This window comes from Schistocerca serialis, chromosome 1 (assembly GCF_023864345.2).
Source record: "Schistocerca serialis cubense isolate TAMUIC-IGC-003099 chromosome 1, iqSchSeri2.2, whole genome shotgun sequence".
NCBI lineage: Eukaryota > Metazoa > Arthropoda > Insecta > Orthoptera > Acrididae > Schistocerca > Schistocerca serialis.
The window spans coordinates 867,277,250-867,293,184 of record NC_064638.1 but is presented as its reverse complement, the minus strand read 5'-3'; the positions used below and the strand labels follow the sequence as shown (position 1 = coordinate 867,293,184).

The 15,935-nt window shown below is 37.3% G+C and overlaps 1 protein-coding gene across 6 annotated transcripts in view; it reads left to right on the top strand.

Annotated features, from left to right (window-relative positions):
• LOC126485748 (leupaxin) overlaps window positions 1–8,279 on the top strand; it is a 506,478-nt gene extending 498,199 nt beyond the window's left edge. For 5 of the 6 annotated variants that reach the window (XM_050108901.1, XM_050108900.1, XM_050108902.1 and 2 more), the window contains exons 7-10: window positions 13–186; window positions 286–516; window positions 7,142–7,262; window positions 7,413–8,279. In XM_050108901.1, the coding sequence (XP_049964858.1) occupies window positions 13–186; window positions 286–516; window positions 7,142–7,262; window positions 7,413–7,558 (672 nt within the window). In that variant the 3' untranslated portion in view covers window positions 7,559–8,279. Of the gene's footprint in view, window positions 1–12; window positions 187–285; window positions 517–783; window positions 994–7,141; window positions 7,263–7,412 lie in introns of those variants that run through there. The other variant, XM_050108903.1, reaches the window with a different exon arrangement.
• The last annotated feature ends 7,656 nt before the right edge of the window (window positions 8,280–15,935 follow it).

Genomic DNA, 15,935 nt, shown 5'->3' with positions numbered 1-15,935 from the left:
TATATTTTTCAGGTTATCACTGCTCTTGGTAAGACATGGCATCCAGAGCACTTTACCTGTACACACTGTAACCAAGAACTTGGAACACGGAACTTTTTTGAAAGAGACGGTCATCCTTATTGTGAACCTGACTATCACAATCTCTTTTCACCTCGTTGTGCTTACTGTAATGGCCCAATTCTTGATGTAAGTATTACTGAATCAGTCTCATTACAGTTAGTTGAGAGTAAAGGGTGCAATATTCAGAAAAGGAAGAATTTGATATATATGTAATCTTTCTTCCAGAAATGTGTAACTGCATTGGAGAAAACATGGCACACTGAACATTTCTTTTGTGCTCAGTGTGGGAAACAGTTTGGTGAGGAGGGATTTCATGAACGTGATGGAAAGCCTTACTGTCGCGATGACTACTTTGATATGTTTGCACCAAAGTGCGGTGGCTGCAATCGCCCAATCATGGAAAATTATATCTCAGCTTTGAACAGTCAGTGGCATTCTGACTGTTTTGTTTGCCGGGTAAGATAGTGTCCTGTATAAAAATATTTCATTCTTTAATTCTTTGTCAGTAGCTCTATTGTTCCTGTAATCCATAAATCAAAATGACATTTATTTAACAGCTTTGTTTAGCTTGAAAATACTCATAATTATTATTTATACCTTTCACAGCTTTTCATTTTCTCATTTTCTTTAGCGCACTTGAATGGCAAGGAAAACTTGCAGTGCATGCACATTAAATGTAAATTTTGTATCTTCTTTTTCATGTGTCTTTCTATTGATGCTTAGGATTGCAAGAAGCCAGTTACTGGTAAATCTTTCTATGCAATGGAAGGAAAACCTGTCTGTCCCAAATGTGTTGGCGTTGAAGATGATGGAAATGAGGAAGATGACGAAGAAGACTAAATGTCATACCCATATGAAGTGCCATTCTTGCCCCCCATCTTATTTGAAACCAATAAAAAGTTAAATAAAGTGAAATATCCCATTTCCTTTCTACATTTTGTGTACTATAAAAGAAGATACATTGACACACAACAATTCCCGTTACTCCACACACAAATCATTTGATTACCACTCTGTCATCTCACTTTCCATATAGAATGCAGCATTTTTTTTTTCTTTTAGTGAAAGGCACCTAGTATCCCTATTATCTCTTATCCTGAGTTTTATGTTGTAGTTACTTACACAGATATCATGTATTTGTATGAAATAAAATGAAATAAAACAAAAGAAAAGAAAAAAATAAATAGAATTTAAAAAGAAAATAAACACAAAATAAAAACCAAAAATAAACAAAACAAATTCAAGAAAGTCTTATGGCTAGCATGTGCGTGTACAAGTTATTTGTTACACGGCCATGTGCCACACGCATGTTACCTAATTTCATGTGTATTATCATTCCTTTTATTGATTTATTACTTAATTAGCAGCTCATGTAATGGCATGTGCTATGCATGTTACTGTTTACAAGGAAAAAATTCTATTCAGTACATACCGTAGCTCTGACCAACAAGCAAACAAAAACTTATCTTCAGATGCATGCAGTGGTTTTTATCTGTTTTGGGGGTACTATAATAGGTCACGAAAGACAAACATTCCTCTTTGTGTATATGGTAGCATTAGTTGCGGACATGCCCTTGTAAGAACTGATTAAGCACTATATTTCAAGGCTGCATATAATCTCATAATCTTCTGTGTCACTAAATTGTTTTCAGTTTTGACATCTATACAGTGATTAAAATTTATAAAACAAAAGGAAAATGATTTTTACCTTAAAATATCGTAACATACGTTGAGATTTTGCTCAGGGAATATTAGGCATTGTACTATGGATTTAAGTAACAGAAAACATCAATGTCTTATTCAGCAACTTGTTGTATACAAAACATGATATTGATATTCATCCTGTGAGCTCCAGTTGCTTTATGGCAAACGATTATGAAACTATTAGACTGTATAAGAGGAAGGATTCAGTTAATGATAATTCTGTATTTAGCAACAAACTTGAAAGAAATGCTAAGGTTATCATTATTTTACAAGTAGTCAGTTTTTAATCTTCATTGAACTGAAAATTTTAAAACTTTGATTACATTTCTTTTGTTGCCAAGATAGAAATTTTGTTGTTTGGTGTTGTAAATTCCGCATGTTCAAGAAAGAACACCCAGACTTGAACAATAAATAAAATGAGGAATACTGCATCCAAAACAACAGTTACTGAGTTTTTCTCTCCTATCTCCTTCTTTCTCCTCTCTTTACTATTTGTGAAATGTTTAATTGAAGCATTTTGTCTCTTTGAATATCACTTGAGTAAACCACATGATTCTTTTGCTGTCCAGCTGAAGTCTACATAAAAATATGATAATGTATCTTCTGCCAGTCTTGAATGTAATTCATCAGAGTTTTCACTAAAAGTTGAGAATGAAAATGAATTGTTGTATATGTGCAAGCATTGCCACAACTTGCATTCTCTGTAATGAATCTGCAACTCTACTATTTCAGCTTACTGAAAGATGGACTGTGAAATTATTGTAATGGTTTAAGAATTTTCTGAAACAGTGTGCTGTCTGTTGCTGCATGACAGAGTCCATGTTGAAATATTATGAACAGATTTATAAATAGTAAAGATGAATGTCTTCTAGATATTTTATGCCTCTAAACTTCTTTATAATGTCAGAGAAAAAGGAGGGAGAAAAATTAGAGGTGCAGTACTCCACACTTCCATAACAGTTTCATGTGTCAATCTAATACAAAGTATTAATTATGAGACAGTCTGTTAGTAAATTTACTACATTTGGAAACAAGTTTTTACACACTTAAAAGATAATTCTGGTCCTCATAACTGATGATGTGCTAAAGTTATAATACAGGTAACCATGGAAGAGTTCTGTAAATTTTTGTTGTGATTTCCTGTCAGAAAGATCACAATTCATAGTAATTGACAGAAAGTTATGGAGTAAAACAGAAGTGATATCTGGTGTTTCCTAAGGAAGTGTTTTAGGCCCTCTGCTGTTCCTGATGTACATAACTGACATAGGAAACAATCTGAGCATCCCTCTTAGAGTGTTTGCGGATGATGTAGTAAAGTCATCCGAAGACCAAAACCAATCACAAAATGATTAATACAAGATATCTATATGGTGTAAAAAGTGGCAACTAGCCCTAAATAATGAAATCTGTGAGGTCATCCACAAGAATACTAAAAGGAATGTATTAAATTTTGGTTTCGTGATAAATCGTACAAACCTAAAAGCTGCCAATTCAACTAAATACCTAGGAATTACAATTATGAACTGCTTAAATTAGAACAATCACATAGATAGTGTTGAGGGAAGGTAAACCAAAGACACTGTTCTATTTATGGAACACATAGAAGGCACAACAGGCCTATTAAAGAGACTGCCTTCACCATGCTTGTCCATCCTCTGCTAGAGAGTTGCCATGCAGTATGGGGTCCATACCAGACTGGATTGACAGAGGGCATCGAAGAAATTCAGAGAGGGCAGCTCATTTTGTATTATTGCGAAATAGGAGAGAGGGTATCAAGGATACGAAATGTGAGTTGGCAATCATTAGAATAAAGGCCTTTCTCGTTCTGGGATCTTTTCATGAAATTTCAATCACCAACATTCTTCTCTGAATGTGAAAATATTTTGTTGACACCCACTTACGTAAGGAGAAATGATTATTGTAATCAAATAAGAGAAACTGGAGCTCACATGGAGAGATTTTAGTGTTTGTTTTTCCCATGCACTGTCAGAGAATGGAGTGCTAGAGAAACAGTGTCAAAGTGGTCCAGCAAACCCTCCGCCGGGTTCTTAAGTGTGAATTGCAGGTAGTCGTGTAGATGTAGAGGTAGATGCAAATGTTTGAGACAAGATGTTAGCCCACCATGCAGACTTACATTTTGGTAATTAATAGTTGCAGTGTTTTTGTCTGATAAATGCACTGAATTCTAGACTATTGTTAGTATGTCTTGTGGGATTTGTGAATGGTGATGTAATGGTAGTGTCATTTATACTGATGCTGCAGTGTGGTGTTATGAAATTTTTATGCTAATCTGTATTCGATGTTTCACAATAGTGTGCACTGTGTATATCAAGTAACAGTGTTAGATGGAAGTTCTAGTGGGTTACATATGCTGTAACCTCAAACTTTGTTGGTTGTCACTTACTGCGTTGAGGAATGTTTGGACGTAGCTATATGCTAATATAAACAGATGTTAGAAGTTCATCAAGTATTTAAGGGCAATAAAATGAGGTCCAGATGAAGTTTGTTGTTTGGAGGCAGCACAGTACGAATATGATGTATCAGTGAGTGAGGTTTGGGTCACTTTAAGGACACATTGTAGTAATTCAGTGGTTGCTACAGATGAGAAATGAGATAGACTAGTTACGGCTCCCTCCTGTTCATTCAGGGAAAGTGGAAGTTCAAAACCATGTCCGGTCACCCAAATTTAGGTTTGTTGTTTTATTCATTTGTGGCTCACTTTTACAAGAATATTGAACATGTCATGGTATTGCAATTTATGAATGATAAAAATAACATAATTCATATAACAGGCATTTGCATACTTACATCTACATCTACATTTATACTCGGCAAGCCACCCAACGCTGTGTGGCGGAGGGCACTTTACGTACCACTGTCATTACCTCCCTTTCCTGTTCCGGTCGCGTATGGTTCACGGGAAGAATGACTTCCGGAAAGCCTCCATGCATGCTCGAATCTCTCTAATTTTACATTCGTGATTTCCTCGGGAGGTATAATAGGGGGAAGCAATATATTCGATACCTCATCCAGAAACGCACCCTCTCGAAACCTGGACAGCAAGCTACACGGTGATGCAGAGCGCCTCTCTTGCAGAGTCTGCCACTTGAGTTTGCTAAACATCTCCGTAATGCTATCACGCTTACCAAATAACCCTGTGACGAAATCTTGGATCTTCTCTGTCTCCTCTGTCAACCCGACCTAGTACGGATCCCACACTGATGAGCAATACTCAAGTATAGGTTGAACAAGTGTTTTGTAAGCCACCTCCTTTGTTGGAGGACTACATTTTCTATGGACTCTCCCAATGAATCTCAACCTGGTACCTTCCTCACCAACAATTAATTTTATATGATCATTCCATTTCAAATCGTTCCGTATGCATACTCCCAGATATTTTACAGAAGTAACTGCTACCAGTGTTCGTTCCACTATCATATAATCATACAATAAAGGATCCTTCTTTCTATGTATTGCGAATACATAGAAAGAAGGATCCTTTACATCTGTCTATGTTAAGGGTCAGTTGTCACTCCATGCACCAAGTGCCTATCCACTGCAGATCTTCCTGCATTTTGCTGCAATTGTCTAATGCTGCAACTTCTCTGTATACTACAGCATCATCCGCGAAAAGCCGCATGGAACTTCCGACACTATCTACTAGGTCATTTATATATATTGTGAAAAGCAATGGTCCCCTGTGGCGCACCAGAGGTTACTTTAACATTTGTAGACGTCTCTCCATTGAGAACAACATGCTGTGTTCTGTTTGCTAAAAACTCTTCAATCCAGGCACACAGCCAGTCTAATTTGATGAGGATGAGACATGTAATTGACCATGGCCTTATAGTAGGAACCATCCCTCTTCTTTTCTTGCAGTTATTTAGGGAAACCGCAGAAGACCTAAATCAGGGTGATTGGATGAAGAATGGAACTCCTATCTTCCTGAATATAAAGCCAGTCTGTTTAAAACAATGCTAACTCGTCCAGTTTGTCCCTAGGGTATAATACTGTTTTCCAAAGAAGTTGTTTAATGTTGTAAAAGTCTAATGGTTCATTATTCATTCATTTCTCACATTGTCATGGCACACTATACACACAGTATCAGTTGATAGGACATGAAACCATAATCTTCTTTCTTTCTCTGTATTCTATTTGGAAAACCCTATTAAATAATAGACTATGTGTGCACATGATAAAGTGTGTAAGTTGACATTTGTATTGTCAGTGCTTTTTAAAAGATCAGTTGAGGACCCTTCTAGATGACTGGTGTGAGGGACATAGTTGGTTTTCAACAGTTGTGGCATATATCTGTCAATAATGAAGGCTGGTAATATTCTGTTTGGTGTTCTGCAGTCAGAGTTGCTCTTTCTTTCTCCCTTTATAACAACAAGATGACTATCTGGGAAGTATTTTGGCTCAATCAGTACATTTTATTTTGCCTGTATGGGTAATTTTTTCTCGGCATATTTTTTTTTCATGTTTCTTCATTACTGATACACTTATATGCAACTGCAGTCTTTCTCAGCATATTCCACTGATGAATTCTTCACGGATTATCAGCCGAGTTGTGGCGTCATCTTGTTGCAACGTTTCAATGAGTTTTGTACCCATCATCTTCTGGCGAAGTCTTCTGACTTCACCAGAAGATGATGGGTACGAAACTCATTGTAATGTTGCGACAAGACGACACCAACATTCGGCTGATAACCCGAGAAGAAATCATCTGTTACACTTACAACTCCTGTCAGCAGTGAATAATGAAAATTAGGTTTCCTTTTTTGGCTGAAGCTTACCTGAAGAAATTTTTTGGTATTTGAATGATAAGTGAATGTGTGGACATTTTTGTCTCACAAATTATCTTCCTGTGTCATTAAAATTCTTTGTACCTGCAACTTCTTGTAATGCATATGCACTGCTTCTGTAAATTCTTTAAATGACACTGGCCTTGTCATAGTATTTATTGGGCACTTATCTTCTCTTGTCAGATAAATTTCTATAAGTGAACAGACCCTGGCATTATAGTTTATTGTAGTGTTATTATATCACAACCAGTTTTCATAGGTCTCATTACACTGCTATTTTTTCTGGTGTTATAAGGATTTCTTGCAAGTTTGTTTAAATATTTTTATGAAGTGTCTCACATTATACTTATGTGTACCATTGTTGTTTTGTTGTCTATGTTTTATAAAAATTTTCATCATCTCTAAGTTCTTATTAACATCTTATGGCATTAAAGTTAAAACAAAATGCTAATATTTCAAGACTTTAAATGTGAGTTTCAGTAATTTTCTGTATTTTTGTTCAACACTTAATGTGTCAATGATTTTCGTATGAAGAATGATCAGATTTAATTATTTTTGTGTTTTTTATGCAGGACTGTCGACAGCCATTTCATGGTGGATCATTCTTTGATCATGAAGGTCTACCATACTGTGAGACTCACTATCATGCCAAGAGAGGTTCTCTCTGCGCTGGTTGCCACAAACCAATAACAGGTCAATATTTTGTATTATACAATTCACAGTTATAGAGACATGCATGGGCAAAAATATTATTACATTCCAAAATCATTATAATGAATATATACTTATCACAGCTTCATAGAGTTACAGGACATAATTCATATCTTCTTCTATTCATTGCAGGTCGCTGCATAACAGCAATGTTCCGCAAGTTTCATCCAGAGCATTTTGTGTGTGCCTTCTGCTTGAAGCAACTAAATAAAGGCACATTTAAGGAACAAAATGACAAACCATACTGCCACAGCTGTTTCGATAAGTTGTTTGGCTGAGAAATTTAAAAAATCAATAACTGGAGAGAATAATTTTTATTTTTATTTTTAAAATGTGTAATTGCAGAAAGCTTAACTTTGTATTTCTTTGTATGTATTATTGTGTAAATCTGTTTTCTTTTCCAGTTGTATTTCTTATGTGTATAGAGATAGACGTTTCTAAAATGTAATGTTGTTTTACTTGCCAATAACTACAAATATGTTTTTCGGTCTCACTGCACCATTTAGTAAGATTTTTAGCATTGCTTCTTCTCATTTTATGTTATATAAATATGTCGGACATAATTTTATTGTTTACTTCTTAAATTACAGCCATCTAATTTTGCAGGCAGTTCAGTTACCTTTTTTCTGAAAACATAAAGGTTTTGTAATTCATTTTTATAATTTTTATGAAAGTTGTAAGATTATGGTAGACAGGAGTTAGTGAATTGTATTACTAGTCTAAGAAATTTTTGGAAAGAATATATTATCTCGCATCATTTATTTTATGTTTTACCTCTTTTCCTGTTTCTACAAAATGCTGATAGAGGTGTGCAAGTACTCAGACAATGTATGACTCATGAATGTACAGAGAATAGCAGCCAGTTGATGTGAAAATGTATTTGTTGTTTATCATCTCCCTTTCCTCCTGCTACACAGGTATACTGTATTGTTATCATGTTTCTTTTTCTCATATGTGAGTGAAAATACAATAAAGTTTATATACATTAAAAATATAGAACTGTTTGGTTTTAAGTGTAATAGATATTTCTGCAAATTTATTTTTGTATAAGTCATTATGTATCTGTGTTTCCAGTTTGCCATATTAATTTTTTCAAACTGCCTTTTTTTATATGATTTATCCTCTTTTATGACATCTATGATTTAAAGTGGCTTCAAATTATATTTTGTTACTATCACTTGAACACAATAAAAATATAATATCTTATTCAGTGTCTTAAATTGCTCCTTTTATGAGAAACCTCAAAATAATGCTAATTTTTTCCTATGTACTAAACTTTTAAGAGAAAGTATAGCAATAGTAATGTGTGAAAAATGGATGTGTAATTTTTGAAATTGGGTTTCAGCTTAAAGAAATAGACTGGACAAAAGGAAGAAAGAAATCTGTGCTGTTCCTCACTTCATGTTGTGTTGAACTAAGAAATGAAAATTATCTTCAAATATGCAAGTGACTTCTGTGAAGTGACAGTAAGGATATATCTATTGTCAAATAAATAATAAGAGACAACAACAGACTCAATCAAACACACAAAATATAATTCAGAGGAAAAGTGGACTCCATACACAACTATTTCGATTAAATAATTTTTTAAAGGCTAACACAGTTTAAGTAGAGAAGGTTTTTACATTCTTCTATGAAGTTATGGAACAAGTAGTAATTTATGCTAGTCTCCAAAGTCGTGAAGTTCTTCCCACAAGCCTAAGTGCCTGAACTCCCTATTATAGTCTATAGTTTCTTAGCTTAGCTGCCATCATATTTCGTATAAAGACTTACTTTTCATATTCACATGAAAAGATCAACCTCTTCTTTCTGTGTCTGTGTATATGTGCTGTTTGTACCCCAGGCATTTAGTCCAAATGGTGTTTAACTCTAATTGTATTAATTGACTAGCAAGGGAACGGAATTTATTTCTTATTAGAAACAATTTAAAAAAACAAAACTGATGTACATAATATCTGAAATTAACAATTACAGCTGTAAAATAAAAACAATATGAGAAATATTTTACCAAAAAATAATGAACATTTTTAATAATCATTACATATAAATACTGAGGGTAATTGACATGCTTGATGATGATAGACCAAGAGATAGGGCAACTGACTAAATGTAGAAAGCAATACTGCATGCATACATATAGAAGAAAGACCAAGACAGTAGATGTCAACCGCAAAACATTTATTTGGCTTTATTCTGAGAGAAGCAGGGCATTTGGTGCCAAAAGCATTCGTCAGATTGTTCAAGTCATAGCTAAAGAGCTGGTGAAAAAGTTCAAGAGATCTCGCTGAGTGATTTCTACATAAAGACTGAACTTTTCAAGAAAATGGCAATTTAATAATGTGTATGAACAATATTAGTATTTGTATTTCTGTGTAGCTCCTGTAAATTGTGATTTAGTGCTTAATTTGCACATACAATATGGGACAAGTCAGGTTTGAAATAGTGAATACAGTTCATACAGTAGAACCCCTCTAATCCGTCACCTTCGGGACCGGGACCATGTTCGGAACGTAAAAAAGATCGGATTATCTGAAAAATCTAATATTTATTGCAAAAAATATAAAAAGACATTTAGTACAAAAAATTAAATGATTTAAGAACTAAAAGACATCTACAGTAATATAAAAAGATGTTTTTTATACAGTGTTAAATAATATATTAACTAAAAAAGTCTACACACACTATAGTATGTATTGGTTTTTAAAGAATAAACGACAAACAAATTACAGCACTGTACTGTACTTAATAATGTATAAATGATATATACTGTAAACTAAAAAATGTTTATAGCACTGTATATACAAAAAAATTTTTTTGCAAAGAAATAAACTTCTGTATGTATAAACTAAGAAATGATTATATTGTATGCATTGTTTTTACAGTAAAAAGGGCGCAGTGGTTAGACACTGGACTCGCATTCGGGAGGACGACGGTTCAATCCCGCGTCCGGCCATCCTGATTTAGGTTTTCCGTGATTTCCCTAAATCTTTCCAGGCAAATGCCGGGATGGTTCCTCTGAAAGGGCACGGCCGACTTCCTTCCCCATCCTTCCCTAATCCGATGAGACCGATGACCACGCTGTCTGGTCTCCTTCCCCAAAACAACCAACCAACCAACAGTAAAAACGAAAACAAATTACTTGGAAAAAAAGTCAGTGATACGTTTTTGTTTAGCAGATGTTATTCTAGATTTAGCTGCAGTGTCCCTCCATTTTTTTATCCACAAAATGTCCATTGGAGTTGAAGCTGGATTCTGCTTGATGTATTGAAGGGCGATGTCAAAAGCATTTTTTGCATCGTTGTGTGAAATCCAGGTGGGGGGGTTTGTCTTCGCCGTCCAAGACCTCATTCACAGTTTCCTGGCTAACAGCGGCAACAATCTGGTCATCATTGAGCTCTTCAAAAGGGTCACAGTCTTCGTCACATTTGTTGATCCACTCTTCATCTTCATTGGCAGGGACATTCGGCTCCAGAGGTTGTAGATTTTTAACGATTTCCAGTACGTCATTGTTTTGCTCATCTTCGGTGTGCTCATTTTCAGTCATAACTTGTGGCCAAAGCTTACGCCATGATTTCCGCAGTGTGTCAGGTTTCAGTTCACCCCATGCTGCAGTGATTGTGTAGATAGCATCTTTGATGTTCAGGGATTTCATTGCCTCAAATAAGTTATGACCTCCTTCAGATTTTTCCAAGATTGAGCTGATATACTTTCTGCGATATCGCCTTTTTAACCATTCGATAACACCCTGATCCTTTGGTTGGATGAGTGAGGTCACATTAGTAGGCAGAAAGAGAGCTTTTATGTCCCCTTTCACCAAATCTTCCTCCGATGGATGTGATGGTGCGTTATCCAATAGCAGTATAGTACGAACAGGCAGATTTTTTTGCTTCAAGTGTTTTTTTGACCGATGACACAAACTCATCGAAAAACCAGGATTTAAAAAGGTCGCAGTCCATCCAAGCAGATTTTTGATTGCGGTAATAAACTGGCAAGGAAGATAAGTTTATATTTTTGTATGCCCTTGGCTTCTTAAATTTGCCAATGACGAACAAGGGGATCTTGTGGGTACCATCTGAATTGCTACAAGGAATGAATGTTATTCTATCTTTTATAAGTTTCGTTCCCACCATGGATTCATTTGAAGCTGCGAGCATTTTTGTTAGCAACATTTTAAAGTTCAGCCCTGTCTCATCGATGTTATACACTTGGCAGGGTAACAGTTCATTTTCTTCTACAATTTCTTGAAACTTAACAGAAAACTCCTTAGCAGCTGCGACACTGGCAGATAGTTTTTCACTAGAAATAGAAACAAATTGGACACCATGACGAGTTTTTCAATGTTCAAACCAGCCTTCACTGGCAGCAAATTTCCTTTCGGCTTCCAGTTTTTTGTGCAAAACTATTGCTTTTTCTTTAAGAATTGGCCCACATATTGGAGTTCCTTTCCTTCTTTCTTGACAAAACCACATCCACAATGTGTTATCAAGCAGTTCAGGTTTAGGCTTTTTTAATGTTTTGCAATTCTTCAGAGTGTTCTCACCATCAATCGTAACTGTATAGGATTCAATGACTTTCATCTACATCTACATCTACATTTATACTCCACAAGCCACCCAACGGTGTGTGGCGGAGGGCACTTTATGTGCCATTGCACTACCTCCCTTTCCTGTTCCAGTCGCGTATGGTTCGCGAGAAGAACGACTGTCGGAAAGCCTCCATGCACGCTCGAATCTCTCTAATTTTACATTCGTGCTCTCCTTGGGAGGTTTAAGTAGGGGAAAGCAATATATTCGATATCTCATCCAGAAACGCACCCTCTCGAAACCTGGTGAGCAAGCTACACTGCGATGCAGAGCGCCTCTCTTGCAGAGTCTGTCACTTGAGTTTGCTAAACATCTCGGTAACGCTGTCACGCTTACCAAATAACCCTGTGACGAAATGCGCCGCTCTTCTTTGGATCTTCTCTGTCTCCTCCGTCAACCCGATCTGGTACGGATCCCACACTGATGAGCAATACTCAAGTATAGGTCGAACAAGTGTTTTGTAAGCCACCTCCTTTGTTGATGGACTACATTTTCTAAGGACTCTCCCAATGAATCTCAACCTGGTACCTGCCTTACCAACAATTAATTTTATATGATCATTCCACTTCAAATCGTTCCGTATGCATACTCCCAGATATTTTACAGAAGTAACTGCTACCAGTGTTTGTTCTACTATAATATAATCGTACAATAAAGGATTCTTCTTTCTATGTATTTGAAATACATTACATTTGTCTATGTTAAGGGTCAGTTGCCACTCCCTGCACCAAGTGCCTATCTGCTGCAGATCTCCCTGCATTTCGCTGCAATTTTCTAATGCTGCAACTTCTCTATATACTACAGCATCATCCGCTAAAAGCCGCATGGAACTTCCGACACTATCTACAAGGTCATTTATATATACTGTGAAAAGCAATGGTCCCATAACACTCCCCTGTGGCACGCCAGAGGTTACTTTAACATCTGTAGACGTCTCTCCATTGATAACAACCTGCTGTGTTCTGTTTGCTAAAAACTCTTCAATCCAGCCACACAGCTGGTCTGATATTCCGTAGGCTCTTACTTTGTTTATCAGGTGACAGTGTGGAACTATATCGAACGCCTTCCGAAAGTCAAGGAAAATAGCATCTATCTGGGAGCCTGTATCTAATATTTTCTGGGCCTCATGAACAAATAAAGCAAGTTGGGTCTCACACGATCGCTGTTTCCGGAATCCATATTGACTCCTACAGAGTAGATTCTTGGTTTCCAAAAACGACATGATACACGAGCAAAAAACACGTTCTAAAATTCTACAACAGATCGACATCAGAGATATAGGTCTATAGTTTTGCGCATCTGCTCGATGACCCTTCCTGAAGACTGGGACTACCTGTGCTCTTTTCCAATCATTTGGAACCTTCCGTTCCTCTAGAGACTTGTGGTACATGGCTGTTAGAAGGGGGCCGAGTTCTTTCGCGTACTCTGTGTAGAATCGAATTGGTATCCCATCAGGCCCAGTGTAGTTTCCTCTGTTTAGTGATTCCAGTTGTTTTTCTATTCCTTGGACACTTATTTCGATGTCAGCCATTTTTTCGTTTGTGCGAGGATTTAGAGAAGGAACTGCAGTGTGGTCTTCCTCTGTGAAACAGATTTGGAAAAAGGTGTTTAGTATTTCAGTTTTACGCATGTCATCCTCTGTTTCAATGCCATCATCATCCCAGAGTGTCTGGATATGCTGTTTCGAGCCACTTACTGATTTAACATAAGACCAGAATTTCCTAGGATTTTCTGTCAAGTCGGTACATAGAATTTTACTTTCGAATTCACTGAACGCTTCACGCATAGCTCTCCTTACGCTAACTTTGACATTGTTTAGCTTCTGTTTGTCTGAGAGGTTTTGGCTGCATTTAAACTTGGAGTGAAGCTCTCTTTGCTTTCGCAGTAGTTTCCTAACTTTGTTGTTGAACCATGGTGGGATTTTCCCGTCCCCACAGTTTTACTCAGCACGTACCTGTCTAAAACACATTTTACGATTGCCTTGAACTTTTTCCATAAACACTCAAAATTGTCAGTGTCGGAACAGATATTTTCGTTTTGATCTGTTAGGTAGTCTGAAATCTGCCTTCTATTACTCTTGCTAAACAGATACACCTTCCTCCCTTTTTTTATATTCCTATTTACTTCCATATTCAGGGATGCTGCAACGGCCTTATGATCACTGATTCCCTGTTCTGCACTTACAGAGTCGAAAAGTTCAGGTCTGTTTGTTATTAGTAGGTCCAAGATGTTATCTCCACAAGTCGGTTCTCTGTTTAATTGCTCGAAGTAATTTTCGGATAGTGCACTCAGTATAATGTCACTCGATGCTCTGTCCCTACCACCCGTCCTAAACATCTGAGTGTCCCAGTCTATATCTGGTAAATTGAAGTCTCCTCCTAAGACTATAACATGCTGAGAAAATTTATGTGAAATGTATTCCAAATTTTCTCTCAGTTGTTCTGCCACTAATGCTGCTGAGTGGGGAGGTCGGTAAAAGGAGCCAATTATTAACCTAGCTCGGTTGTTGAGTGTAACCTCCACCCATAATAATTCACAGGAACTATCCACTTCTATTTCACTACAGGATAAACTACTACTAACAGCAACAAACACGCCACCACCGGTTGCACGCAATCTATCCTTTCTAAACACCGTCTGTGCCTTTGTAGAAATTTCGGCAGAATTTATCTCTGGCTTCAGCCAGCTTTCTGTACCTATAACGATTTCAGCTTCGGTGCTTTCTATCAGCACTTGAAGTTCCGGTACTTCACCAATGCAGCTTCGACAGTTTACAACTACAATACCGATTGCTGCTGGGTCCCCGCATGTCCTGACTTTGCCCCGCACCCTTTGAGGCTGTTGCCCTTTCTGTACTTGCCCGAGGCCATCTAACCTAAAAAAAAACGCCCAGTCCACACCACACAACCCCTGCTACCCGTGTAGCCGCTTGCTGCGTGTAGTGGACTCCTGACCTATCCAGCGGAATCCGAAACCCCACCACGCTATGGTGCAAGTCGAGGAATCTGCAGCCCACACGGTTGCAGAACCGTGTCAGCCTCTGATTCAGACCCTCCACTCGGCTCTGTACCAATGGTCCGCAGTCAGTCCTGTCGACGATGCTGCAGATGGTGAGCTCTGCTTTCATCCCGCTAGCGAGACTGGCAGTCTTCACCAAATCAGATAGCCGCCGGAAGCCAGAGAGGATTTCCTCTGATCCATAGCGACACACATCATTGGTGCCGACATGAGCGACCACCTGCAGATGGGTGCACCCTGTACCCTTTCTTATTCTTCCTCCAATCCTTAATTGTCGTAACACCTACATTCAGTTCTTTCCAATTTTTTGGAGTGATTCTCCTTCGTCCAGTCTTTGTAGCACTGCTAATTTTTCATTTAGTGAAAGAGTTACGTGTTTACGTTTGAATCCAGACATGTTGAAAAACAGACAACAGTAAACACAATGAATCTACAGTAATAAGTATTGTAGAGAACATGGAATAAAGCAAACAATGATGTTTTTTAATCCCAACAAAGGATAAAACTGCACAATAACGTACAGTATAACAATATGCACAGCGATAGACATCGCACCAATGGCCCGACAGGCGTCCAGTCAGTGACAAGTTGGCACAGGCTCGCGAGCCTGAGCATGGTTGGACTAACCGGAATGATGGACCATCCAAGGTCAGATTAGAGGGGTTCTATTGTATTCAATACATGGTGCATATTGTAAATAATTTAGGAGTAAAGGAGACCACTCACCAAACAGTAGAAGCTTTGAGTCGTCGACAGGTGTGCACATTCTTTTCTGTGTGCCTGCCAATAACTCAATGCTTCTACAATAAAAAATGAAATATAGTGTCCCACATAGCTCTTATGTATTCTAATTTGAGCCCAAATGCATAAGAAGAGTGAAAATTATTATCTTCACTGATGATGTAAATATACTAATAAAAGTCCCAAAGTAAACTTAACAGGCACAGCCAAAACAGTAAATGAACAGCCTTATAACTGGTTGATATGAAACAGCTTAACACTTTAATACCACAGAAAGCTGCCTTACAGAATTCCAAATTACTAACAATAATTT